The sequence below is a fragment of the Pelecanus crispus genome, chromosome 13 (genome assembly GCF_030463565.1).
Source record: "Pelecanus crispus isolate bPelCri1 chromosome 13, bPelCri1.pri, whole genome shotgun sequence".
Lineage (NCBI taxonomy): Eukaryota > Metazoa > Chordata > Aves > Pelecaniformes > Pelecanidae > Pelecanus > Pelecanus crispus.
In genome coordinates, this window is record NC_134655.1 from 10,166,482 (window position 1) to 10,192,293 (window position 25,812).

Sequence of the window (25,812 nt, forward strand, 5' to 3'; positions counted from 1 at the left end):
TTCAGTCTCCATCATTCTGCTGCTCCACATCAAAAAAAATCATAATACTTTTGCTTACAAAATTATAACCAAATATTCTTTAATATAATGCTACTGGCAATGGTTGCAATATGAGGCTTCAAAGCTCCTGCATATAGTTATGCCTGACCATCAGTAAGTACTCTGACAATTTCATGAGACTGCCCATATGCATATTCTACCCCTATTATACTTGGATTTTAAGTTACGCCTTTTTTAGGACTGATGAAACTAAGAAAAATTTATTACATGGGGAATCCTTAAAGTACACATAGTTTCTAAGAATCACTCATAATATTTGTTCTCCCTCCAGCTTAGGAGCAAAGCTCCATCCCCTCCCAGTTGTAAGTCTTGGAAATTCTGCTCCATGGACTTCACAGACCCAAAGAAAAATGACCAGTGATTGCATTATTATAGAATCATCGGATCATAGAATGGGCGATACTGATTTCTGCTGACATTCTTTTAGGTACTTGCTCTTACTTTGCATTCAGCTGCTGCAAACTGTTACATGTTTGTTTCTTTTATTTTTGTTACACTACAGGGAAACAGAATGAAATTGCATTTTGAAATCACCTATCTTGGGAGACAGGTCATCCAAAGATCAAAGAAAGTTCTGTGGTGCAGTGATATACCACGGAGAGAAATGATGCCAGAGAAGACACTACCACTGTTTCCTCAAGTACTTTGTATTTTTGCCAAGCATATCTTTAAAGCAACTGCCCAACAACAGATTTCCCAAATCCTCTGCAGCCTAGTAAGGAATTAGTTGTTCTCCTCAGTGAGAGTAGCACTACTGTGCTACGGTGCTGTCCAATACTGAAACAGAGTAAGCTTGACACTTGCTACCAATTTAATGAATGACAACACTCTCTTCTTAATGCAGGTAATATTCTAAGACTGACCTCTAAGCTGAGACAGGCACTTAACTGCTATTTTTATATCCCTCCACACTGATGCTATATTAGTAAGAGAAGACTGGCTTTATTATTCAGGAGTTGCCACAAACAGTTTTGCCTTTCAGTTGTACTAGTTTTTTTGTACAGGAGATATGGAATGAGCACGAAGAACTAAAGACCTTCTATTGCAAAATCAACAGCATTATCAAGGGTTGACAACATTGTATTACTTTGATACCAAAAAAACGCATCTCATTTTCTAGGGCATACTCAAGTAATCCTGGTGTCCTTCTGCTTGAGGTCTTCAAGATCAGGTGGATGTTCCTTTACACCAAAGGGAAAAAAAAAAGTACTAAATATCAGTATAATGAGATTTAGGGACATCTTTACACTTTTGCCAAATCAATACTCTCCCTGAAATATTCCATTATTGTCTAATGACCTCACTGACACTTTTTTATTTCATTGTCACCTTTAGTAGGCTATAGTTTGGCATGCTCATGTGGAGTAGTCAACTACTCTTCAGCACTGAGGAAGAATGCCAAGACATGGAGCTATGTGAACATGTCAGCTGTAAAACACCCCTATCCATACAGGACAGATTTCTCGGTGCCTTGTAGATGGATCTGCAGCTCCTGAAAGCGGCAAAACCTTACTCTGCTTTTCCACTTTCCCATGCAACACAGTTTGCACATGGGATAAGGAACATGAAAATGGCAGAGGACCTAAACCTAGGACTGTAATATTGTCCATGGCTTGCTCTGCTGTCATTTAGCATCCCAGGACAGCAATCAAATTCTTGCAGACTCATTACTTCTCCCACAACAGAAACTGAAGTTGATCCTGGATAAACAGTGCCTTTTGACAAAGTCTACTGGACTGGGAAGCAACAGGCATTTTGTACTGCATGTGTTCATGATTCTATACAGAATTGATATAACAATCCTGAACTGAAAGAACATAAGAATACTCCAAGGTTAGTTTACCTTTTTTTTTTTTGTTCTTGGGGTCCTTAGAGTCTTTCTTAAGTGAATTCAGTGAAAGGCCATAAACGCCTTCACTATGTGCTCTTTTCTTCCGCAAAATTTGCTCTACTTCGTTGTTTGCCTTTCGTAGAGGATTGATGCAGTGACTGCAACATATTAAAACAACAGCTGAAATTGGTTGACTTCCAAAGAAAGAATTTAGAGAAGATCACCTAGACTTTAGCTGTGAAATTTTAGCTCCAGTAAAAAAACCCATAAAGCTACAGTTGATTTCGGGGGCCATCACAAGATTTCATCACTAGAACACAAACAGATTAAGGCTAGGAAAAGCATTTCAACAAGCTTTTCCCATCTCTTACATTTTCTTCATGAATTTCAGCTCACCTTCTGATTCATCTAATGCAACCATGACCAGAAATTTCCCCAGTAACTAGTCCACCAAATTCTATGGCCTGCTTCCCACAGCTATACTAGGAATTCAGCAGAAGGAAATGAAGACTTTTCCAATTCTTACTCTATTTTAAAAATCTACACAGTATTATTCAAATATAGCACTAATTAAGTGCACCTGCATTGTCCTAACCTTTAGTGTCTTAACCTACCTGTCATTGCACGTGGTTGTTAATGAAGACTAACGAAACTGAGAGAAATAAGATGGGCTAGCGCAGTTATGGACACAGCAAAAGCATCAGAGAACACAGCTCAAGAAAAGAGATATTACATTGATAGCACACAAGAGAAACTGTAAATTACCAGGGAACAGGCACATGCAGATTCTGCTTCCTGCATGAAAAATAGCATTGGAAGGAGGCAAATACACAGTTCAGTAGGGATGGGGAAGTAACAAAGCCTCACTGACTCAGGAAATTACTAGTGCTGATCAGGTGTGGCAAGGGGAGGAGTACACAGCTCCCTCTATCAATTTTACAATTTACCAATTTTCCATGCTCCTGCATGTTCTTAGACTGGCCACATTATGGAATTACCTCTGCTGTCCTAGTGCTGGGCATCTCTTGAGGAACAGCCAGCCCTAGTTACATAGCACAAGTGCCTGCAAGAGCTTTCCAGGGCTAGTTGCCTAGGTTTGGTCTCCCTCTCCTCCTCTCTCTCTCTCTCTCTTCCCCCACCCCAATATAAATACAGACTCCTATGGAAAACCTTGGAATTTGCCATAGAAGAGGCACAGTGGAAGTAATCAATTACCTCAAATTTCATCAGCAAAAGCCCTGTTATTTTTTGATAACTCTAGAGAACAATTTTTACTTTTTTGCACAGCCAACGAAGCACAGTTTTGGCATTGTATGTAGGACCCTCTCGACAATGACCATACAACATTGAAAACAAAAGAATTTCCATCCAGAGAGAAGGTTTTAGGCTCATTAAAGTAATGCTTTTCAAAACTGTATCCTCTGTCAGCTGTCTCTAAAACTGGTAAAACTCAAAGTTACAATGTTATAAGATTGCTCCTTTCCTAGAACTCAAATATATGATGTTGGAAATTAAAACCATTTAGCATCTGGTTAATCACTGCATTAAAAAACAAAGCAAAAAACAATTCATAGCTGAACAGCAATATTCCTAGTTTCACCAGCTATGAAAAAGACACAGAAATGATCATTTAAATATTAATGTGAATTCTGTCAAAATGAACACATATTAATTCATTTTCCAGAAAATTTATGATAATTTCATGTTAATTCTTTGCCTCCTGTTTTCAGAGTCACTGATGACTCAGTGCAGCTATCTGTATGCTGAACATCAGCTGTTGAGCGCAGCGTAAGATGTAATGTGGAGATTTTCACAGCATGTTTTGTCTAAATGTGGAACTCCATAGCAAATAGCCATCTGCTAAGCAGCCACATTAGTAAAGTCTATGTGTGTGTGTACGTGCATATATATGATCCCACACAGACTAATATCTTAGCAAAGCAAAAGTTTAACGCTTAGGGGAAAAAAAAAAATCTTCACAAAAAAGACAATTCTGTCATATTAACCAAGCTATAGCATTAACCATTCAACATGAACTACCACCTTAGAAAAATAAAGCACAGTTATATTAATACAATCCATCTTAGTTTAATGATTTTGATGTTGTGGAGCTTATATTTTGTCATCATTATAAGAACATATACACACACTGAAACTCTTCACAATATCAAACACTAAACTGCTTGCATAGCACTCACAGGCTGTAATGTGCCCCATACATTAAAAAAAAAAAAAAAAAAGCACTGCACATTAGAAGCATTAGGGATAATTAATTTGCCTTTCTCCCAAGCATACTCCCAGCCCATCTCTCTTACTCTATTCAGGCCTACTACTGTGTTCTTTCCTTCTGTGTCTTACTGCGTAACTCTAGGCCTGTCCCACACAGACACATTTCTACTTGTTCTTCTTTACAAACTGCTTTTTCTCATTCATTTCTTCCCTATTATCTGTCAGACGATTAATTCCTGCTTGCACATGTCATTTCCTGTGCAGCAGTCAATTGTTTACTGTAGGCAATGTCACTCTTTTGTAGAAGTTCCTTCGAAGGCAGTGGTTAAAGAACCATTTTTGTCTCCCTTCTCCCTGTGATTTTTGAGAGCTAAGGCAACCAGCAGGAAGTTTTCTCACCTGTTTCTGTTTAAACTTATGTTACAAAGTGAAATTAACTTTTCCTCAAAGCTTTCCTTTTCTTTTTTACTGATGTTCTTGGTTTTCTTTACACTCAGGACACTGTGTCCTAAAAACCTGTTCTGGGTTGAACAGGACGGGCTGCGTGCAGTGTTGCAGGCTGCCCGATAGCTTGACTTGCTCTTAAGGCTCATTTGCCACCTTTTTTTGCTCACAACTGCCAGTTGTTGGTGTTGCCTTCCTGCCAAAGAGGAGAAGAATGGAAACCAAGTTCCTTAACGTATTATGGATATACTAGCCTTTGGTGGGGAGCAGGGGCAGAAAATAGGGAAAGGTAACCGGAGAGTCAAGGGAGCAAAAGCCTGGTCTTCCATACCTCAGCATATCGGCCCAGGAGGGGATCTGCTTCCTGCAGAGCTGAACTCAAGTTCAGACACCACTGCTCAAGCACCATTCAGGGCTTTATGCACTGACTAATTTTCTAACCTGCAGGCAGTGTGCCTTCATGTTCTACATGCAACTTCCCAAGCAAGGGAAGTAAGATTAAGTCCAAGTCCTTTATAACTGGGTCTTGAAAGCGTACTGGGGCATTAACAAGCTCTTTTTCTTTAAGCCAAATTGACTCTATTTTATGTAGCTTCAAAATAGAAGGACTCATTTTTTATATTTGCATATACCTTGCCCTTTTTTCCAGTTTCTTCTCCCCTCACTGACTTCAAACATATTAGTTGTCCATATTTTCTACATTTAGTAGCAATACATCATAAATTTGGTCTGGTCATGCTCTAATGCTTACCTTCTCTGCAAACAGGCACAGCAACAGAATGGCAGACACCCCAAAATCAAAAATCCTCCTGCCGCAAGCACAAGCACGTGAAACGTCAGTTGCATATCTGTAGAGTCAGCAGAAGTTTGCATTAGTTATGAATTGTTTTGAGATATATATTGAGGTATAGATGACAGAGATCAGCCTCTAAGACAGACAGGTATGTATCTCAGCCAACAACACAATGGAAAAAAGTAGGTGTTCGAAATGAGTTCAGATGAGAAAGATCAAGTCTCAAATCTGACTTGAGTTCGAATAGCCCAAGTGTTTGGTTAGATTCAGAAGCAACTGGGGTTTGAGTGGCCCAGAGCATAGGGGGGGAAATCAAAGTCCTTTAGAAGCTTCTTTAAGAACGGAGACAAAATCATGCAAGTGAATACTATTTATCTATTTCAGTCTGTAACTTTTGTGGTATTTTCTTAAAGCCTCATTCTATTCCTAGTGAAATTCAAGACAAAACTCCCAGATAAGAGCCATTCAAGTGTGCAGCCTGTGACCATCTTACAGAAATGCAAGTGCCATGAGTCTAATATCTGCTAAGTGCTTCTATTTTGTCAACAGATTGCTACGAGGCAAACAGCATGCGCTCCCAGGGCAGTAAGTGTTTGTATTTTCTTTGGACATATGTTGTACATCCAGGAGCATTCAAGTAGCTAATTAATCTATGAACAAATAATTCTGTAAAATAGTCAGCCCTTGATATTTATGTTCAAACAATAAAAGCTTAACTGGAATGAGGAATCAAGCAGTCACAGCTGAATAAGCATATTTAATTTTAATATTTGCTTGAGCGTGTGTCCTAAAAATGAGCAGAAGAGCTATAATTTTTATTGTACAGCTTTTCTTCTTGCTATAGTGAAGTGTCTTTTATACATAATATAAAGGTCTAAGTGGGGAATGAATATTATTAAATCATTTTATTTCTGCAGTATGCCCCTAACTAACAAACAGATTCTGATGGCCTCACACTGAATGGTATTTTCTTCTATCAAAAGTTATATAGCTAGTAATAATTACAGATGCCCTAGCACTGGAATGTGGAGCTGCTCAACTACAAGAAAAATTTCAAAGTTTGATCCTGACCTCTGCTTGCTTTTGAGCAAGCACAAACAAGCAGAAAGTGAATTCATGTTAGCTTACAAGTATTCACTTGGGGTTTCATATCTGCATTAAATCAACTCTTTCTGAAAATTGGATATAATCTCCAAAATTAATGGAGGTATGCTGAATTATATCAGGAAGACCTAAACCATTAAGTTCTAGATTACAGCTTCCTTTTACTAAGTTAACATCCGTATTTGGCAAGATTGCCTGTGTCCAAGAATTCTTCCTGCTTAATTGTTGCTGAAAGAAAGGATACAATATGAACAAGAATTGCTGTTCGAAAAAACATGGGAATATTTGGCTCCATTCCTGTTCAAGTCTATGATGAGTCTGCAAATATGACCCTAATATCTTGACATTGTTCTTGACAGAAAACCATGAGATATGTGTCTAGTGTCAGGGCATGAGGCAAAGGACACAAATTAAGATGGAAAATTCCATTTGAATGCAAGACTTTTTTTTTTTTTTTTTTTTTTACTGTGAGGGTTCAGACAGTAAACGCTGGAACAGGTTGCCAGGGAGGTTGAGCAGTCTCTGCCCCTGGACATAGTCAAAACTTGACTGGACACAGCCCTGGGAAACCTGTTGGAGCTGACCCTGCTTGAGCAGGGAGGATTGGACTTGAGACATCCCTTCCAAAACCAATAATTCTGTGTCTAATAAAAAGCCTCTAGCTTTTTTGCATTTTTCACTTTGTTGAAGCAACTTCACCATGAAAAGCAACAATTGTTTCTACAAAGCTGTATAAACAAAAAAAAAAGTTATGACAAAAATTAAGATTTCATTCAACCCTTTCAGTAAAGCAGAGATTACCACGGAGTTACATGCAAAGGTAGGACATACAAAACCAGTTTGCTGCATTCTTTCATATGAGAGTGTTTAAAAAAAAAAAAAAAAAGAAATCATGCACACCAAGTCTATGCTCAAAGAAAAAAGGAAGGTAAAAATATGTTGTTAAGGCTAGAATTTGAGAACACAGAACCACAGAAATTTTGGTTGTAAGAGCCTTCTGCACATGATGTAGACCAACCTTCTTCCTGAAGCAAGGCTGCCACCAACATGAAGTCAAGTACGTTGTGTCTTTGCCTAGCCAAGCCTGGAAATCCTCCAAGGATGGTGACTCCACCACCTTTCTGATGACTTATTCTAGAGTTGCACTACTTTCCTAATGATTCCATACCCCCCACCCCCGCTGTCTGAGCTAAATTTCCCAAGCATCAATTAATGGCAATTCCCACTTGTTGTAGGATCTGGTTCTAGCAAGAATTTGTGGCTCCCTCATCTTAGTAACCGCCCTTCTAAACAGGCTTCAGTAGCTATTAAATAACCAATCAGCCCCCTCTTCACCAGATTAAATACATCCCGTTCCTTCACCTTTTCTTCATAGCACTTTCAGAGTCACTACTACTTTGGATTAAGCCCCCCTTTCCACAAATAAAGCCTTCACTCTGTTCTTCATACTAACATACATGACTATGTTTATTTGCATCACATCACTTGTTCTTTGCTTGTGCTGGGGTTGACAAGATATCCAGACAATTCTTTATCAATTAATTGTTTTCTGCATTAATATATATGCAGAAAGAAATGCAAACTTACACTTACTTTGAAGAGAGTGGTGGCCTGAAAAACTAAAGGAAGAAACAGAAATGAAAATCACATTGTCAGACCAGAAGCAGCATTTGTCTATGAAGCAGTAATCTACAGAAGTATACTTACTGTCTTTAAATGGCATGTAACATTTCAGTTCATGGCTGGTTTTGGAAGGACAACATTTATTTTCCAGGCATTCAGTTGTGTTAAGGCCCTCTCCTGCATGACACGGAATTAAGTTTTGTTCACCTTTGTGACGGCATGCTTAAAAAAAAAAGAAATAATACGTAAGAACTCTATTCTAGGACCAATGCTCAAGTAGAGGGAAGTTATCATTTTGGTATCCCTAGTATTTTTCGATAGGGTACGTCTGCCAGAAAGCAACATCATTGACTTTCATGTATGTTCTTTCCCAAAAACTAATCAATCTTTGTATTAAAATTAACAGAAAAGCTAAAATCATGTAATACAAAATCTTAAGTAATCTGCTTTGTTTCAGTAAGATTCACAAAAGTGAATCTAAACACCATTGTACCACTTTTTTTGTACTTAGGTTTATAAAGTAAGTGGGAAAGACAAACTAAATTTTCTGACTGGACTGTTTCTAGTTAAAAAAGAAAACAGAAATGTAGGTCAATTAATTTTTTTTTTTTTTGAAGGGCCCAGCATAGAATATATTGCAACTAACCATCTCTCCATTTGACACTAATTGGATGTTTCTACAAGCAGCTGAAAATCGGCTGATAGAAAGAAAACCTATTCAATTCAAGATATCCAATTCAGTTATTGGACAAAATATTTAAGCAATTTTAAAAAGTTGCTATTTAATAACACATTTATCGATAATCATGAGATCCTCTGTGGGAAGGGCTTCAATGTGTAAGATAGTTCTAAATAGTACATGTCTCTATATATTTAATCCCTGTAAAACTTGGTATCGCATCCCTTACGTGACACTTTCACAGCAGCTGCAAACATCATTTGGTTCCAACAACACCCCCAAGACTGGATGCATTGTCAGTTCATGTTTATCACACACATTACTAGTAGCCAAATTCAGTTTATTAAATGGGGGATCAGGCATTTCATGAGACCTCTGTGTTTACTTAGGGCTAGGTGGTAGTAATAACAGTGGAGGTACACTGATATTAAGGTACTACAGAAACATCCTAAGTGAAAAGTGGCATCTCTGCTGCTCCTTTCTCTTTGTCTGTGATCCAGCTATGGAATCAGGCTTACAATTTTTGTACATGCCAAGCCCTTCCTGTATTCACAGATACTATCTTTCTTACTGATATTAGCAAATTAGCATTGTGATTTCTTTCTCAATAATTTTATGAAATAATGTAGTTCTTGTCATTTAGCTTCAGCAGGCCAAAAGGTGAGTGGCTCAGTCTAAGCTAATGACCCTGGAGCCTTCCCAGGGAGTGGGAGACACACTACTGTGGGGCAAAAACCTCCTCTCACTTAGGATGTGCTAAATAGCTCTTTTCTCCCTACATGTACATGGGAAGACTAGAAAACTAGTTCAGATCCGGTACAAAGCTAGGCAAGGCAGATCCTACGCCTAACTGTCCAGCATTTCTAGCACAATCACATCACTGACGATGAAGGGTTTTGCAGGAGGGCGGTATCGCAGTGGAAGCAGATTTATGATTGTTCCAAAGGGGCATTTAAACAATACTATTTTGAAGAGACCTAGTGAGATTTACAGTAACAGACCGAGGGTTTTAAATACACAAAATGCTGACAGGTAGGGGTAGGAGTGTGGACTGGAAACAAGGCACAAGGGGAAAGGGAAGAGAGAAACAATGCTGCGGCGACAAAGTGACACTTACTCACTGGGCTGAAGAAGCTTAGAAGAGGTTCAAGTGCATCTTTCAGTTTCACGTTAAGTTTGCTGGGTGCCACTTCACTTTTTCCTAAAACATGCTGAGTTGGTGGTGCAAAGCCTGAAAGCTCATAATGATTAGCTCATTACCATCAAAATATCTGTAATTAATTAAATGCAACGACATTTTCATACTGATTATCTTTCTTTATGAAGGCATTTATAGTCATTATGAATTGTGACTACTGATGGCTAACAAGGTTAAGCATAGCTATCTTTCTGTTGTATTCACTTATATTACTTCAAATTGCTTCATGAACCACAATGAGTAAAGAACTAAAGCTATGAAATTTAAATTAAAGAATCCATTCAGGTGGAAATTGTCAAGATAAAAAGCCCTGTTGTTCACCTATAAGGTGCAGGTTACATGAAAACTCTATCTATAGATGTATTCATTTCTCTTATGCATGCAAGCAGAACTTTCAGCCTTTTAGATAAAGTTCAGACCCCAACTGAAACACAGAAACATGGTGAAAGGCACCTTTATCATATAAAACCAAACACGCATCTATCCCAACGCCCTGTTTCAGATAAGAAAAGAAAAGAGCAAAACATCCCTGAATATAGAGCTACTGCAGTATTTTCCCAAACCCTAGTGATTTGTGGCTCTGGGACTTCTCAATCACCTTTCATTTGCACTACTTTGAAAAATGTGGCATCAGTAAACCTTGCTGCCTCACTAGCATCGCTTTTTCATTAAACCAAAAGTGCAAATCACAGTGGGACTCCACTGGCAATTGACCACTCTACAATGGGAGTGTGTGTGTGTGTGCAGGGAGAAACCCAGTATTCCTATTTGCTTGCCTTTTTTCTCTCCATATGAGAAACTTACAGTGTCACAACTTGAGCAGCTTTCAGTGATGCAGTTTATTAAAAGCCATTTCATGGCTTTATAGTTCCTTGTGAACAGAAGTGAGATTACAGCCTAACCAAAACCTAAGCTATTGAACAACTTCAGTCTTTTGCATGATTCTTCAGGTAGCAGCATCAGGACCATAAATTCTCTATTTGTCCTGGGGCACAACTTGCCTCTTCCGTGCCATACAAACTCCCTTGGGAAAAAGAAGCCTCAGAGTAGGAAGAATTGAATGTATGTCAGAACGGAGAGTCTGAAACTAATGTGCCACAGAAATGAAACCAGCAAAGTTCACACAAACAGTTATGTCATGGTCCCCCTCCCCGCTGGTAAACAGGAAAAAAGAACAGAAAATTTTAAAGATTTTGTAATGATTTCACAGGAAGCTCATGAGATGAAGTATCTGACAATCTGTTTGGTAAGAATTAATCTGAAAATACAACCATGGTTGTCCTACGCCTTAACTTTCTCATATTAAAGAGACACAAGCCATATACGTATGTTTAATGGGCACTGCTGATATAAGCTGCATCACGTACTTATGAATCACATTTATATCTATGTTAGAGCTCACACACTGTGGAAAAATGTTTTTGCTCTTTTTTTTTTTTTTTTTTTAGACAGAACAACTTCCTCATCTAGATATTGTAGAAGCATTCTACAATGACACTTGCAGCAACAGACAGCCTTTCACCAAGATCTGAAAAGGTAGTCTCTAAAGTCTGGTTTCATAACGCACAAAGGATCAAATGCAAGCTTAATGTGTGGGCTGATCCTTACACACGTCAGATGACCAAATTTAACTTCTGGTACGAGTGCAAGTTATCAGCCAAAAACCTTTGCTAACTATTTTGAGCCACCTGCTGTAGTAAGCAAATACATCAAATCTCAACAGATTGTAAGAACACCTTTAACTGTATGCTGGGAAAGAAAAGTCAAAGTGGGGGAAAAAAAAAAAAGAAGAATCTACAATCAAAGGTAAAATAAAAGCAAGATAACACTGCCAGGGATGAAACAGGCAGCATGTGTTTCTCATACAGATATACAAAGAGGGAAATGGGAAATATAGTTGGGGGAAAACCCCCATATTTTGCTGTATTTAAGTGTCAGGACTCATCAAACCCATCTGGAGTGATTAACCATTTGTAATATTTTTCAGTATTTTTCAATCATTACCAAGACAACAAAATGGTAAACTTAACTTCTTGCTAGTAAAAATACTTGCTGCTTCTATGAAAATGCTTTTCTCCTTGCAATACTCACTTGAATTGATGTTATAAAGCAGTATCAGTACCACATAGTTCCACACTAGACGGGTGCCAATTAGCAGCATTACTACAATAAAACCAACAGTAATAATAGGTATGTGGTTATGCATAAAAAGTTATTGAATCTTAATTTCATATTTATGTATTAGAACAAACATGACAGCAGGTTGCTGCACAAAGCAGGATTGCCTTTTTTTGCAATAACAAGGAGGCCAAACCCAGTAAAAAACTTTTTTTGCAATGAGTGATTTTGAAGAAATTACTCATTTAAAGAGAGCTTAAAGGGAGGCATCTTGTTAACAGAGACTAGCCAAAAAATGGTGTCCCTGAAGTGTCCCAGAGCTGGACACCTCACACCTTGAAAAGATCACTTTTAGCTAAAAAATTTAATCCAGGTTTAATGAACAGGATCAGGACTGAAGAACTAAAAATTGTTGGAAGCTTACAACTGAATTCTAGTATAGCTCGCTGAACTCTTCAGTCTTTTCAAAATCAGAGCGTACGAGATGCTTTGGATAAAAACAATTTTAAAAGGTCATTCAAAAAGATATTATGGATAAAAATACATTTAGAAATCCCCAACTCATTCATAGTAATTTAACAGCAGGTTTAAACAGGGTTTTTTACCTCCAACCAACCCCTGAAGATTGCTTTGCCAGATGCTGTATTTCACTTTGCCTGCTGCTCCTGTTGTTACCCTAAGAAGGTCTTTTTCAATTATTACCACATATATTTAGTTGTTAAGACAGCTTCAACCTAGAGATTATTTTGTTAGTATTGGTAAGGCAGGAGAACCCCATTTTCTGAAGTGCTATACAGGGAAAAGATAGATTGAATTTTACACAGGTATTGGCCTTTGAAAGGTCTGTTCTCTTTGCACTCCTGCTGCTAAATGAGGAAAGCTTTCCTGCTGTTAGACTGTACCTGTTCTGTAGAGTAATACACACATCCATTCTGTCCCACAGAGAAACTTTGTTTTGGTAGTTAAATGTGAAATTATTTCTTAAGAGGACAGGAATCATATTTTCCAAGACACCTATTAAAGTCTAATGCCATCCAGGACAAATTGGGAAGAGGAAAACAAAGGGAGACACAGAGTCAATTCCAGTTTTCCCCATTACGTACTTCTTTTGCCGTCTTCTCTGCTACTGTCGGAACAGGAAAACCACAGCTACCCAAAGCACAGCAACTACAGACTTGTTTCGCACGACGACATGGAATCAAAGCTCATCACAATGGGCTCCCCATTACTATGATGCAGCTCAGAATGAACAGTACAGATGTGATAAATGCATCAGAGGGGCCAGAGAAAGCTGCACACACATTTTGAAAAAAGTCAGCCCCCCCCCCCGAAGACTGTTACAAAGCCCCAGTCCTCTAATTCACAAAGTTAAAACCAAGTTTATGCTAGTACCAATCACCCTTCAGCGTGCAACACAGAAACACCGCCTGGTTGTGCAGAGCAGGTAATAGATACCTCAGGACATCAAAGTACACGCCTCTCAAAACAGACAAAGCTTGGTCAGAGTGCTTAAGTTAGAGCTTCCCAATAATCCATTATATGTGAATTAATTAATTAACAGGATCATCCTGCAGGTTCACCAAATATCTGCATACTTGAAGGAAAAGCAGTCTGACAAATCTTACACACTTCCATTCCTTTTATTAAGGAAAGGTTGTTTGAATTGACTAAGAACAGTGTTTTAAAAAATACAGAAACCTAAGTAAATGCAGACACCCCAAATCAGCAGTTCTCCAAACAGCTGAGCTGCCTAAAGCAGTTTATGTTTTAGAAAAACTGTATGCTGCAACAGCCATCTGAACGGACAAGTGATCTTGAAAAAAAGTTATATATTCACATGCAAATTTTTTTTATTTCAGTTAATTGAGTTTAAAGGGTGACTCTTTTTAACCTAATTTGTATGCAGCATTAGCTTGCTAATATAAGCAACAATATACAGTATCCTCAATTTCATTGTTTTATTCTATACAGAGACCAGACACAGCCACTCTCAATAGTACCAATGAGGAGATACTTAGAAATGTCTAATACAGACCAAACATTCTTCATTTTCTGAAGCATTTCACATACAATTAAGATTTTCCACATTGATTTCTCTCATGGAACACTGCATTTCCGATGCACAAATATGGAACTTTTCAGACTGCTAAGAGAATGTGTTGACCACTTAACTGTTTCTATTAAGTTTAGGACTGTTGACTCTCCTTGCTATAACTGTAGTTTATGCCTAAGGCTCAACCTGAGTGTGCTAGCCAAAAAAGCACATCCAATACCCAAACCACCCCAAACAATTGTTACACCATTTCTGCAACAGTCAAGTTCCTAGTCATTTATACAGACTACATCCATGGGATTTTTTTTTTTTTTCTTTAAATTAACTGCTTTTATTGGAAATCAATTTCTTATACTCAGTGCAAAAATGTAAGAAAAAGTCTTGCCCTATTGAACGCTCAGCAGAAATACAAAGCAATCATCTACGATTGTTGCTTTTTTATTATCCACTTCCATACGGCACTCAAAGCACACAAAAAACACTACTTTGAAGCCTATTGTAAGGAAATTTTTAAGCAACAAAAAAATATTAGTGGCAACTAATTCATATGCATGGTTTAGGAGCAATTATTTATCTCCATCATGAACTGCTCAAGATAGATGATCTTCATAACCATGAAAGCAGGAATGACAGAGGTGGGATACATCTAAAAAAGCTGTTAGGAGTAGAAAAGAGATTCATCCCCTGATGCAGGCAGAAGATCCACAGGCTGCTGTGAGAGACTCATACATACGCTCTTTTGATGGCGAAAACAGCATAGAAATGATGTGAAGCTACACTGCACCGAAGCCTGAAACAGGCAAGGAGAACCTCACAGATCAAACTGGAATCTATTCAGGGCACTTAACTCAGAAGAACTAACCTCACTTTTTGTAACATATATAAAGCTGTCTTGCACTGTTAAGGTATTAGAAGTTCTTGTAGTCACCCTGCTTTTCATGGATGTGAAGACAGCTAGAAAAGACTCTTTGACTAGCATCTTTTAGGATGAAAACCTAAGTACTGTTAAGTTCAAGCAGACGATGAACAAACTTGTTACACACCACTGCAAAAACTACCTCAAGCTAAGCCTTGTCACTTTTAAAAAAATTCTTTGAAGTAGCTACCTGAACCAATAAACATCTCCCCCCACCCCTGTATACAGGTATTCAACTACAAGTCTTACTGTTTCTGGAAGTAGACAAAATCTTTAACAATACACAAGATAAAAAACAAATTTGAGACCCACCTTTCCTCTTTCAGATTAATACAGAATGCCACTTAGAACCAGACAGCAGGGTTCCTGAAGTGACTGAGAAACACTCACTGGAGGCTAATTAATCTATTCCCTTTTGACATTCAATACTAAAGGGTTTTGCAGAGAAACTTATTTTCAGGAAAGTAAGTTATCTTTCACAAAAAGTGCTCCTATGAAGAACACAGAGTCTACCCTCAGTATTAATACCTGCAGTACTTAATTTTGTTTCTGGATTGTTGAAAGCAAGCATGGTACACAATACTTGATATAAGAGACACAAAGGGCTGAAAAAGCTCATCTGTATCTAAATAATTGAAGTAATTTCTGTATTCAAGAAACTAAACCTATTTGCTTCTTGCACTCATGAATGCTCATAAAGAAGGGATTTTTATCTGTTTCAAAAAAGCTGTATAAAAAGTTTTTCCTTGGTAAGGTCTTACAGCACCTCTGAAAATCTTAGCTTCCCACCATCATTAACAAAAAAAACATTTAGTAAAGAAAGGAAACCCAAACTTTCCATTTTTATAAGCACTTGTTAATTCATAGGCTTTGAGCTTAACCCTGGTGAATTTAGACCCTGGCATCATTCACAAATACCTCTCACTCTTTTTAAAGAACTTTATTTTTAAAATAATTCATTAGACCATACTTTATAAGTTACCAATAGGACGGACCTGAACTCAAGCATCAGACATTTGTTGCACTTTTAAGTTTCGTAACAACATGACTTTTCAAAATAAAATCGTACATTTAGATTCACAGTTTAATTTGTTGAAATTTAATAACATTCAAAAACACTGGAATTTGAATTGAAAGGGATACATGTTAAGCACACAAATACTGAAAAAGATCATAACCCCAAAATGTACTTGAAAATGGAATGCAGCTAATTAGTCAGAATGTAGTTTAGTAATTTCACATTTAACCTAGTTAGCACCTTAGTGAACTCAACCACTGAATGTGAGAAATATAGTGCATGTAGTGTGACAACTCAACAGGTACTGTACCATTTCATAATAGATTGCGTTTTCTTGAGCATTATGTGCCATATTTTTGAAAACTGGTAATATTTTAGAAGTCCTAAAATGTGTAAATAAACAATGGCTACAGTTAAAGTCTAAACAAAGAAATACTTTCTCTACCTTAAGTTGAGATTTTTAAAAGCAATCATTTATAAAGATTGCATCAACATCAGTTAGCAGAGGAAGATCAAACTTTATTGAAACTGCTTGCATACAAAATATATTGCACTATAACCAAACAAATGTCAACATAAAATCCAATCTGTTGTAGCTAATATGTACAGAGAATATTGCCCAAGAGCAGTTACATTACAAGGTCAGTCTACCTTGGTTAATTATCTACAGTATTTTAAACCAAACAGCTTACAGATGATGTGTGCAAGGTACCAATTTCTGTTTTCAAATACTATACATTCCCAAAATAAATAACTAGAAATCAACATTAATGTTTGGCAATACTTTTTAAGACATTTTTATATTTGTTAAATCATGTGCAGTTCGTTGCCATTTTTAGTATGCTCACCTGTATGCAAGGGAAAAAAAAATGGAAAAAAGCAAAGAAACAAAACTCACAAAATACATCAGAGGCAAGGTCAAGTTTGTACAATTCTGTACATAAACAGTGGCTCTCCTTCTGGAGTAATCTGAGTAAAAATGGATTAAAATGAAGGTCCTTATACAGTTTTGCCCAGTAAGTTTAATGTGTGATCAGAAATAAAGGAAAGCACAGTTCTTCCCACCACTTCCCACCCTTCCCTGGTGTACGACTGTACTTTGGATCAATTATGTGACACCTTCGAATTGGTTGGTAATTCAGACTTTGTACCTCAAAATATGATAAATTTTTGTTCTACCTCCAATACCTCCGACTACTATATCTGTACTTTCCAGGATGTTACACACGGTGATTTTCTTCCTACCTCTCCTGAGATAGTACCCAAATTAAAATAAACAATTCAAAAAATTTTGGGAGGATGAAAAACATCAGCACTTTAAACTGGTCATCTGGCCAAATAGCAGGCACACATTACTAGCTTGTGAACATGTTACAATTGTTCCCTCAGTAACAATGAGTTTTTTAATTTTCCACAATGGAAAGGTTTTTTTTTTAAATTTTTTTTTTTTAAAAAAAAGCTTCTGTACTGCCTACAAAGAAAAAAATTACACCCCTTTTTCAATAACACTATTTGCCAAATCTTCAGTGCAAAATAAATTTCCTATTCTTATAACTGCCTAACTCAATGTTTATGTAAGGAAAAAATTATGGAAAGCATGCACTTGTCTATAAAGTACTAACGTCTGACAAGGATTGCTACATATATTTTACATTTAGTGTTACCAACTCATCTTCCCTGATTTCTGCATCCAAATATAATATTCCTACCTGCCAAGATATAAAAAAGGCACAGATCATACAACTTTTTTGCTAATGAAAATGACAATTGTTACATCACACATATTTCAGGGTCCACTAAAATATTGAAAAAGGTGGACCAGAATGTGAACTGACACAGGACATAAAACGACATAGCATTTCATGAAGAACTTGTAAGTTAGATTGAAAACAGAAGCCAATTTGATTACTGCAAACACTATTTATTCTGAAAATTGAAATTGAGCAGTGAATTTGACCCGATGTGTTAAAATGGTACAACTGAACAGAAAGTTTACCAATGCACAGCTCAGTATTTTTAAAACAAACAAACAAAATCTTTCATTGTTTGAACTGCAATATGTACTTGAAAGCGATTTTCGGAAATTCAGATATTTTTATGCAAGTATTTGAACAACTTCTTATTCTGAAAAGAACTGCATACTGTTGATGTTAAAAAAGTCTAACAGAGAACATATGTTCATTTCATGCCCTGCGCCATCTTGCCTACTATTTGTCTTTGGCCTAACAAGTTTCTCTAACATGGAATAGGAGTTACGGAAACAGTATAGGAAACATGACTTCAGATTTATGCAGTTTAGGGTACTCCATTCACCAGCGGCTGTTGACCATCTGCGCTGTCCGTTTTCTCTTTCTTCTGATTACGTTCTTTACCCGTGCGCAGCCGACTACCTTCATTGGAGGTATTCTGTAATGTTTTAGTGTGGACACTCCTTTCATTATTGCAGTCAATTCTGATCTGGAACAAGTCAGAGTTATATAAAGCATTCTCTTCCTTTCATCCACCCCTTATGCATTCACTACCTTAGCAGCCTGGAAGGAGCATTATTTATTAATGAGTCAGAAGACACAAGTAGTACCACACCCCTATGGCTTTGTTAAACGTATCCAGCTGAGATGGAGAGTGTGTGAATTCTTTTCTGTTCAAAGATGTCACATACTTGTGACCTAAGAAACTCCAAACCAAAAAACCTCCTGTCTACCTAGCCTTAGAAGCTAAAAAAATTCTTTCCAGTGTGTTTGTGTAAGAGAAAGTTGAAGAATTAATAGCAGATGGAACTTTGAGACACCATTTCACTTTCAATAATTCAACTTTCTACTTGTTGTATAGATTGTTTTGAAAAAAAAAAAAAAAACAAAAAACCCCAAAGAAACTCAAACATAGAAAAGCTGCCATGAAATGATACTAACACTTGAACGAAAAGAAAAAGAATCTACTCAGCCACCTTCTGAATCTGAAAAAAAAATAATTTAATCCACCAAAAAGGCTTCTGTGGCCTTTTTAAATGGTCATAAAAAATTTCAAAAAAGCATTTTGAAAGCAAAATTTTTATTCTTGTAAAGGGGGTAAGCCCTTATTCCTTGAAATATTACAAAATTTTTTACAACGTGATCAGTCAGGTTTCAACAATATGCAAGTACTTATTTTCATACAGAATATTATATCATCCAAATCTCACAGCAACAGAAAAAAAAAATCATGACTTGTTGATAAGTGCCTTCGTTTCTTTTTCAGCACCAAAATTCTCCACTGTCTACTTCAAACTTTGTAAGTTAATTACTGATTAACTATAAAAGTTATGTGGCCATAAAAAAAATTTTTTGGCATGTTGTTTGCATTTCAGATGTGTATTCAGGTACTACACCTTCAAGTTCAGCACTTCCACTTGGAAAACTAAGCATTTGGTCACTTGTTCCATTCCCCGCCCCCACCCCCGTTTTCTAAAACCAGTCCAAGAGTCATCTCAATCTCCCACCAGAACCATGACTGCTGGTAACATCACACAGAAGGCAGCAGCTTGCAGCCGCTCCCTATTTCTTCCTCCCAACATAACTCACCCTATGCGGTAAGAGATGGTAGAAGATTTGCATGTTAACATTTGAAGCAAGAACACTTTCTATGTGGGGAAACTTAACACATATACATAAAATATCAGCCTGAATAACTTTACACAAAAGAACATATTTGAAAAAATTGTAGAGCTATCTTTATAAAAGGCTATAAAATATTTAAGGTTATAAAATATTTCAATATATGACTTGAACAGTTTCTTGATGTGCATTTTTAACTTACTTTCTAGATTGCATAGCCTTCAATTGCAAATGTTTCATTTAGTAGTGAAGGTAGTTTCTGAAGTTTAATCTTTCTTACTCTGAAGATTCTGGCTACAACACACTCTCTCTTTTTACATAAAGCGTTAAGGATTCTCCTCCCTCAGGTATATAGGCGACAGACAACAATACACAACGCAGCAAGAAAGAAAAGCTAAAAACAAAAAGCTAGTAAGAACAAAGACTGAAATCAAGCTGGTTAGTAAATCCTTGGGACTTGTGATCAGATTTCTAACCAAAGGGAGATCTAAGCTAACATTAAGAAGTTGCATCTTTACACAAGTTGATGTATTGAGATTCCTGTGTATATGTTCAAAAATGACACAGAACTCTTGTAGATCTGATTAGGGAATTAGGGAATAAGGAACCACAAGGCTACTGTGTTGCTTGTGGCTTTGAAGACTCTAATGTCAGTATATGACACTTACTCAATTTTAAACAGTGCAGAGTTCCAATAAGAGAAAAATTACCTCAAGAGATCCATCTGCTGTTCTCCCTTTCGCATCTCTTGAGTTACGCTGACGGTTATCTGTTCGTGACTGTTCATCATTTCCTGTAAGGAGAATTAATCAACTAAGTTGTTCAACAAGGACATATGATCTTCTTTTACTTAACATTTATGCAAGCATAATAGGGAATGACTTCAAAATTTCCATACTAAAGAACATTAAACAAATATTCTTAGTAACATGTAACAATAATTCTTAAACTATGGACCAAGAATTACTAAAGAAAATGTTCTCAGGTGTTAATCAAAGTAGACAAACTCACAGTGTTTAAAGCCACCACAGCTTAAGAGACTGTCTACTGACTGAAGAAAAAACATCTCTCAAAATGATTAATCATAGGAGAGAAGTACAGTCAACTTTAGTAAGGTTTAACATGTTCACATTTTTTCTAATGGCTTATGAGCTTTCTAAATTCCACATTACCTTTTTTCAAAAAATCTTAGTAAATTAAGCAATACCCATATTTTGAAAAAAAAAATCAAGAAATAAGCAGTTGTAGACAAAAAATATTAAAATATTTAAACAAATAAATATAATGAAATATCACATTATAAAATGTATGTATCTAACTTAAGTTCTCCCATCTTACTTTTGCCTAGTCCTTTCCATTGAACACATAAATTACAAGCTTATATAATCCTGTTGCATGAAAATCAAGTACAAGAAGATGGGAATATCGATAGTTGAATGACTAAGACAGATTATAAAAATTTTTCCACACCACTGACAAACTAGAACTTGATTCCTTGACCTCCACATGGGATGGCACAGCCCACAAACTTGAGTCAAGAAGCGTATTAGGAAATCAAATGATTTAGAATGCTACCTCAATTTAATTATATAGGGAGGAGAGGCTTTATATAATGTATGAAGAGACACTGGGATAGAAGGCCTCCTTCGCAATTCTGCAGATGACACCAAACTGTGCAAAGTGGTTTGATACACTGGAGGTCAGGGCTGCTAATCACAAGGATCTCAACAATCTGAAGGAATGGCCTGACAGAAAACTCACTAGCTTTAAAGAAGAATCCCAAGTCCGACAGCTTCAACAGGATAACCCCATGCAATAGCATATGCTGTGGACTGACTGCGTATGCGGCAGCTCCACACAAAAGGAGCTGGCCTGGCAGACAACTTGAGTAAGGCAAGAGTGTGCTCTTGCAATAATGACAGCTGACTGAATAATGGGTTGTGTTAGCAGAAGCATGGCCAGCAGGTCAAAAGAAGGGATTATGCCCCTCTCCTCAACTTTCAACACATCTGAAATAAATTATTCAATTTAAGAGATTGACAAAGTGGAGAGAATTCAGGAGAGGGACACCAGGATGGCTAGGAGGCTGGAGCAGGTGACAAAACAAGACACTGACAGAAGTGAGTTTGCTTAAGGATTCCAACACTGACCTCTTTTTCAAAATTAAGTCTACATTTACCTTTGAATCCTCCACGTCCCCTCCCTCCTTGCCCTCTTGCACCACCTCCACGTCTTCGCCCATCTCCTCTACGAAGGTAGTTGTCTCGCTCCTCTTCTGCTGGGGCTGCTGACCAATCGCTAAGTTCATCTCTGTGATCAGATTCTGTTTCAGAAGCATTTGATGCTTCAGAATTAGTTCCTATCAAGAGGATAAAAAAAATCCAAACATGCCAGTGTAGCTTAGCATGAAAATACTATAGTAGAATGAAAATAGAATATATCTAGAAATTTTCTTTTTTTTTCTTCCATAAACAGTTCTCGAATTTGTTGCCTCCCAACCTCTATAACATACATCATACAGAAATGCGTCTAATATACATTACTTCTTCAAAAAGTCATAAGTAAAAGTTAGAAGTGTGTTTAAGGTTAAATAATTGTGCCACGTGTTCATAGTTACTTGGTGTTATCAGCCTATCAATATATTACTGAATCTACTATGCAAAAGTCTAGCAAAACGTGAGGTCTAATAGACCAGACTTTCTTTCAAATTTCTAAAACTGAAAGTTCTGAATATAACGTGTCCTGTCTCCCCTCACCACAACTCCTCTATGAAAAGAAACAAATTCCATCATGAAAAAGCCTGTAACACACTACAAAAGCACAGAACAAAGTTAGAATGCTAGAAATGTATCAGATACAAAATAACTGGAAAAATTGTGATGGCCAGTTAACACATCACCTTCACTGGTAAAAGCTGGTTCTTTTCCCCAATTTTTTTCCCCCATAAACTATTCATTAATGAATTACACAAGGTTTTAAAGAGGAAGACCATATTTTGGTGACTATGCTCTTCTAGTAAAAACATAAAAGTTCAATTTAATATGAGGAAAACAGCTTTTCTGCTAATTGAGCTACATGTATTTTCACTTATAAACATTTATATTAAGATAGCCTCTTACAGGCTCAAATGAAAACTGAAGCTTTATTATTAGGAATTGTTCAAAATACAGACAAAATAACAAACCTTGCCCTAAAGAATTTATAATGTAGAAGACATAAGCATGCTGTAAGGGACAGGAACTGCACAGAAGTAAGTTTAGATTACATATAAGCTCTACATTTTACTTCAGAATATTTTCTACAGCTTACAGCTCTAGATAATCTTCAAATATTAATACTCAATATTAACCGAATTTCTGTTTTAACAGCTCTGTTTCTAAGTCCAGTCTTTTTCAAGAAATCAAAAGATCAATAGGCCACTAGGCCACTCTTAAAACTGTAAACATACTTCTAGTTACCTACCTGAAGCATAGCCTGGACCACGTCTGCTATGCCCTCTGTTTCTGTAAGGTCGACTACCGCGTCCAAGTCCTGGACCATCATCAGTCATGTACCCTTTTTCCTTATCTGTACGATTTGGTGGTGGCCTAGAAGTAGCTCCAATCTGTCGAAGCTGTTCATCAATTTGCAATCTTTCCAAACGCAGCTGGTCCACTTCCTACACAAACACAAGCATAGCAAGTCATATGTAACCACTATTTAATCATCTGAATGTACAGACATGCAGTTCTCAGACAGAAAGAGCACTTAAATATTGCAACTAATAATCTATTTAATACTTAAATAGTAACTCAGCTTTGAGAATAATTTGTTTACCAAAAAAAAAAAAAGAACCCCCCCCCAAAACCCAAATCCACTTCCAAATGTTCAAATCTGTTACCAATACAGTTCTCCCTGTGGCACAGTTGGCAAGTTTAGGTTTGTTTAAAATAGATGTATCAAGAAAAAGCACTCAGATCAACTGTTTTCATGAGATATAATTAACTATACTTCAGTATTAAATTTATGAGATCTTTACCCTTAAGGAAGTTAAACGTTCTTTAAACAGAGAAATTAACATTCCTTTAATGTTGAACACGCTAGTATCATCCATTTATAGTACTCCAACAACAGCATAATTTAAACTTTTTAGATTACAACACAAGCTTCTTACACTGTTGCACATAATAAATATCTAAGTTGTTAAACAATTACGATGTAATAATACTGTTTCATAAAAAGGCCTAGAGTCTACACTGCTGTTGAATTCTACTTAATTATAATGAATAATAATACCAGGGAAGTTAGGAAGCATGAAAGCATAGAGAGCAAAGTGCTGTAACTCAGGCATAGAAAGACAGCCAGCACACAGAATTCTTACCACACATAACTACTAAAAGAGATAAACACGAACAATAATTATCTACAGCAACACAGATTCAGAGAGTACTTTTGTTGGTTTGAGATGTTTTCTAGCTAACATAGAAAACTGGCAACCTTTTTTTTTCTTTCTTTCTTTCTCTTTTTAAATCAGGGAGAAAGCTATTTATGAAAGTTTCAGTGTGATATTGGAAGGGACCTCTGGATGCCACCTAGTCTGGCCAGGACTTTGAAAAGATCCCTTGGCACTCAGGGATGCATCCCATCAGGTCCCAATGATTTGTGTACATCCCTTTCATTTTTTTCACCCAGATGTTCCTTAACTCAAACTTCTTTTAGGAATGTCAAGTCTTCATTGCTCCATTATGAGTTGACATAGTACATTTGATGTTGATGACCCATTGTTTATCTTTTACAAAAAGTTTCTTTAAACTTGCCTGAAGGCACAGAAAATCTTCAAGAACAAGCCATTTCCACTTCTTGTCAGGCGAACTGGAGGACATACATTATTCTGAAACTGAACTGTAAGGCAAGAGGCCACTAAGATGACAACGTTTTGTGTGTTAAATGGGATGATAAGGCCGAGATCAAAGCCTCCCAGATAAGAATCTATCCTCCAGCTGTTACACAGACTGATGAACACTGCCATATGTACCCTTCTGTTCAGAAAGGTTAGAAGGACAGTACTAAGAGAAAGTGACCCTAATTGACAATGAACTGAAGAATCTAAAAAAATGCTGGGCTATTAAGCACTTCCACTCACATGTCAGTACCTATTTAAGTACTGACACTCATGCAAGTACCCATTTAAGGTGGCCAAAGAAGTTAAACCAGAAATATCTTCTGAAATAATAGTGAGAATGCAAGAAAGGAGCTTCATTTTTAGTACTAGTTTTCATGTGGTCCTTCTCTGCCTCTACTACCCAATAGCTGCAGAGCTGCTCTATCTCTGCTCCAAAACACTGATAAATCCAAGTGCTCCACAAGCAGGATTAAAAGGTACAGTTATTGAGTAGGTAAGTAAAGGAACAAAAGTAATTTCTTTTAACTCCTCTGATACCTGTACTGAGAAGTTTCTTTTAGCTATGTACAGCAATTTTAGCATTCTAGAAGATTCAATGATAGCTACCGCACAGACTGGACATGTATCAAATTATGATTAGTCTGGAGGTTTCAGAAGAGATGCAAGAATATATTTAATTAATGAACTCAAAGCAGTCCCTACTGTCAGCATCTAGCCCCACCACCAAACATTGAGCATCTGGCTGTAATAACTATAAGCAAAAGTAACTTATAAGCAATGATATGGGATTTTTTTTTTTTTCTCCCTATACAAAAGACAACAAGCACTGCAGACTACTGGAGAAGTTACAGAGCCAAGAGGCAAACACAACATAGAAAGCTGAACTGCCTACAAAACATCCTCAAGTATGAAAAGTCAATTAACTACAGAAAAATAAGTTGAGAAGTTTCATTTTAAAATGAAATGCCCACTGTATACAAGATTCTGCAGTTGCATGAGGGACTGACTATTCCTTGTATATAAAGTTGTCAGCATTTTTTGAGAAAGTTTTTTTATTTTTTCTTATTCCTTTGTATTTTGCTTTCTGAAGAAAATTGGTTTTCACCCCATCCTTCAAATAAATGATTCTTTTATTAAAACACAGCCTTTACAAGAAGCCTTTGTAGACTGAAAACCTGTTATAACACCAATTTTTCAGCTGCCAAACAGATTTTGATCATCATCTTATTGTTACCATCTTAAGTATTGATAGAAAAATTTCAGTGGTAAAAGCA

General features: G+C 36.8%; 2 protein-coding genes across 6 annotated transcripts in view; both read right to left on the bottom strand.

The window, feature by feature from the left end:
• Positions 1 to 1,211: 1,211 nt before the first annotated feature.
• FMR1NB (FMR1 neighbor) lies at positions 1,212 to 12,122 on the bottom strand. Its single transcript, XM_075720781.1, has 6 exons — positions 12,053 to 12,122; positions 9,881 to 9,994; positions 8,169 to 8,306; positions 5,316 to 5,412; positions 1,904 to 2,049; positions 1,212 to 1,241 (listed from the first exon to the last, which is right to left on the bottom strand). The coding sequence occupies exons 1-6, from the start codon at positions 12,120 to 12,122 to the stop codon at positions 1,228 to 1,230; spliced, it is 579 nt and encodes a 192-aa protein (XP_075576896.1). The 3' UTR covers positions 1,212 to 1,227.
• A 4,288-nt stretch (positions 12,123 to 16,410) lies between these two features.
• The window catches only part of FMR1 (fragile X messenger ribonucleoprotein 1), a 34,158-nt gene continuing 24,756 nt past the window's right edge, over positions 16,411 to 25,812 (bottom strand). Inside the window, exons 12-15 of one of the 5 annotated variants that reach the window (XM_075720889.1) lie at positions 23,119 to 23,314; positions 21,836 to 22,015; positions 20,367 to 20,449; positions 16,411 to 18,523 (exon numbers count right to left, since the gene is read on the bottom strand). In XM_075720889.1, coding sequence (XP_075577004.1) covers positions 18,362 to 18,523; positions 20,367 to 20,449; positions 21,836 to 22,015; positions 23,119 to 23,314 — 621 coding nt within the window. In that variant the 3' untranslated portion in view covers positions 16,411 to 18,361. Of the gene's footprint in view, positions 18,524 to 18,911; positions 20,051 to 20,366; positions 20,450 to 21,835; positions 22,016 to 23,118; positions 23,315 to 25,812 lie in introns of those variants that run through there. The other 4 variants (XM_075720886.1, XM_075720885.1, XM_075720888.1 and 1 more) reach the window with 4 other exon arrangements.

What these genes read in the sequence shown, in the direction of transcription:
- FMR1NB (XM_075720781.1), bottom strand. Translation starts at nt 12,122, where the DNA reads ATGCTGCTAATTGGCACCCGTCTAGTGTGGAACTATGTGGTACTGATA. An exon ending in GCTTTATAACATCAATTCAA is followed by an intron (nt 9,995 to 12,052) that starts GTGAGTATTGCA and finishes ATGAGCTTTCAG; the next exon opens with GCTTTGCACCACCAACTCAG. An exon ending in TGTGCCTGTTTGCAGAGAAG is followed by an intron (nt 2,050 to 5,315) that starts GTAAGCATTAGA and finishes AATATGTTGCAG; the next exon opens with TCACTGCATCAATCCTCTAC.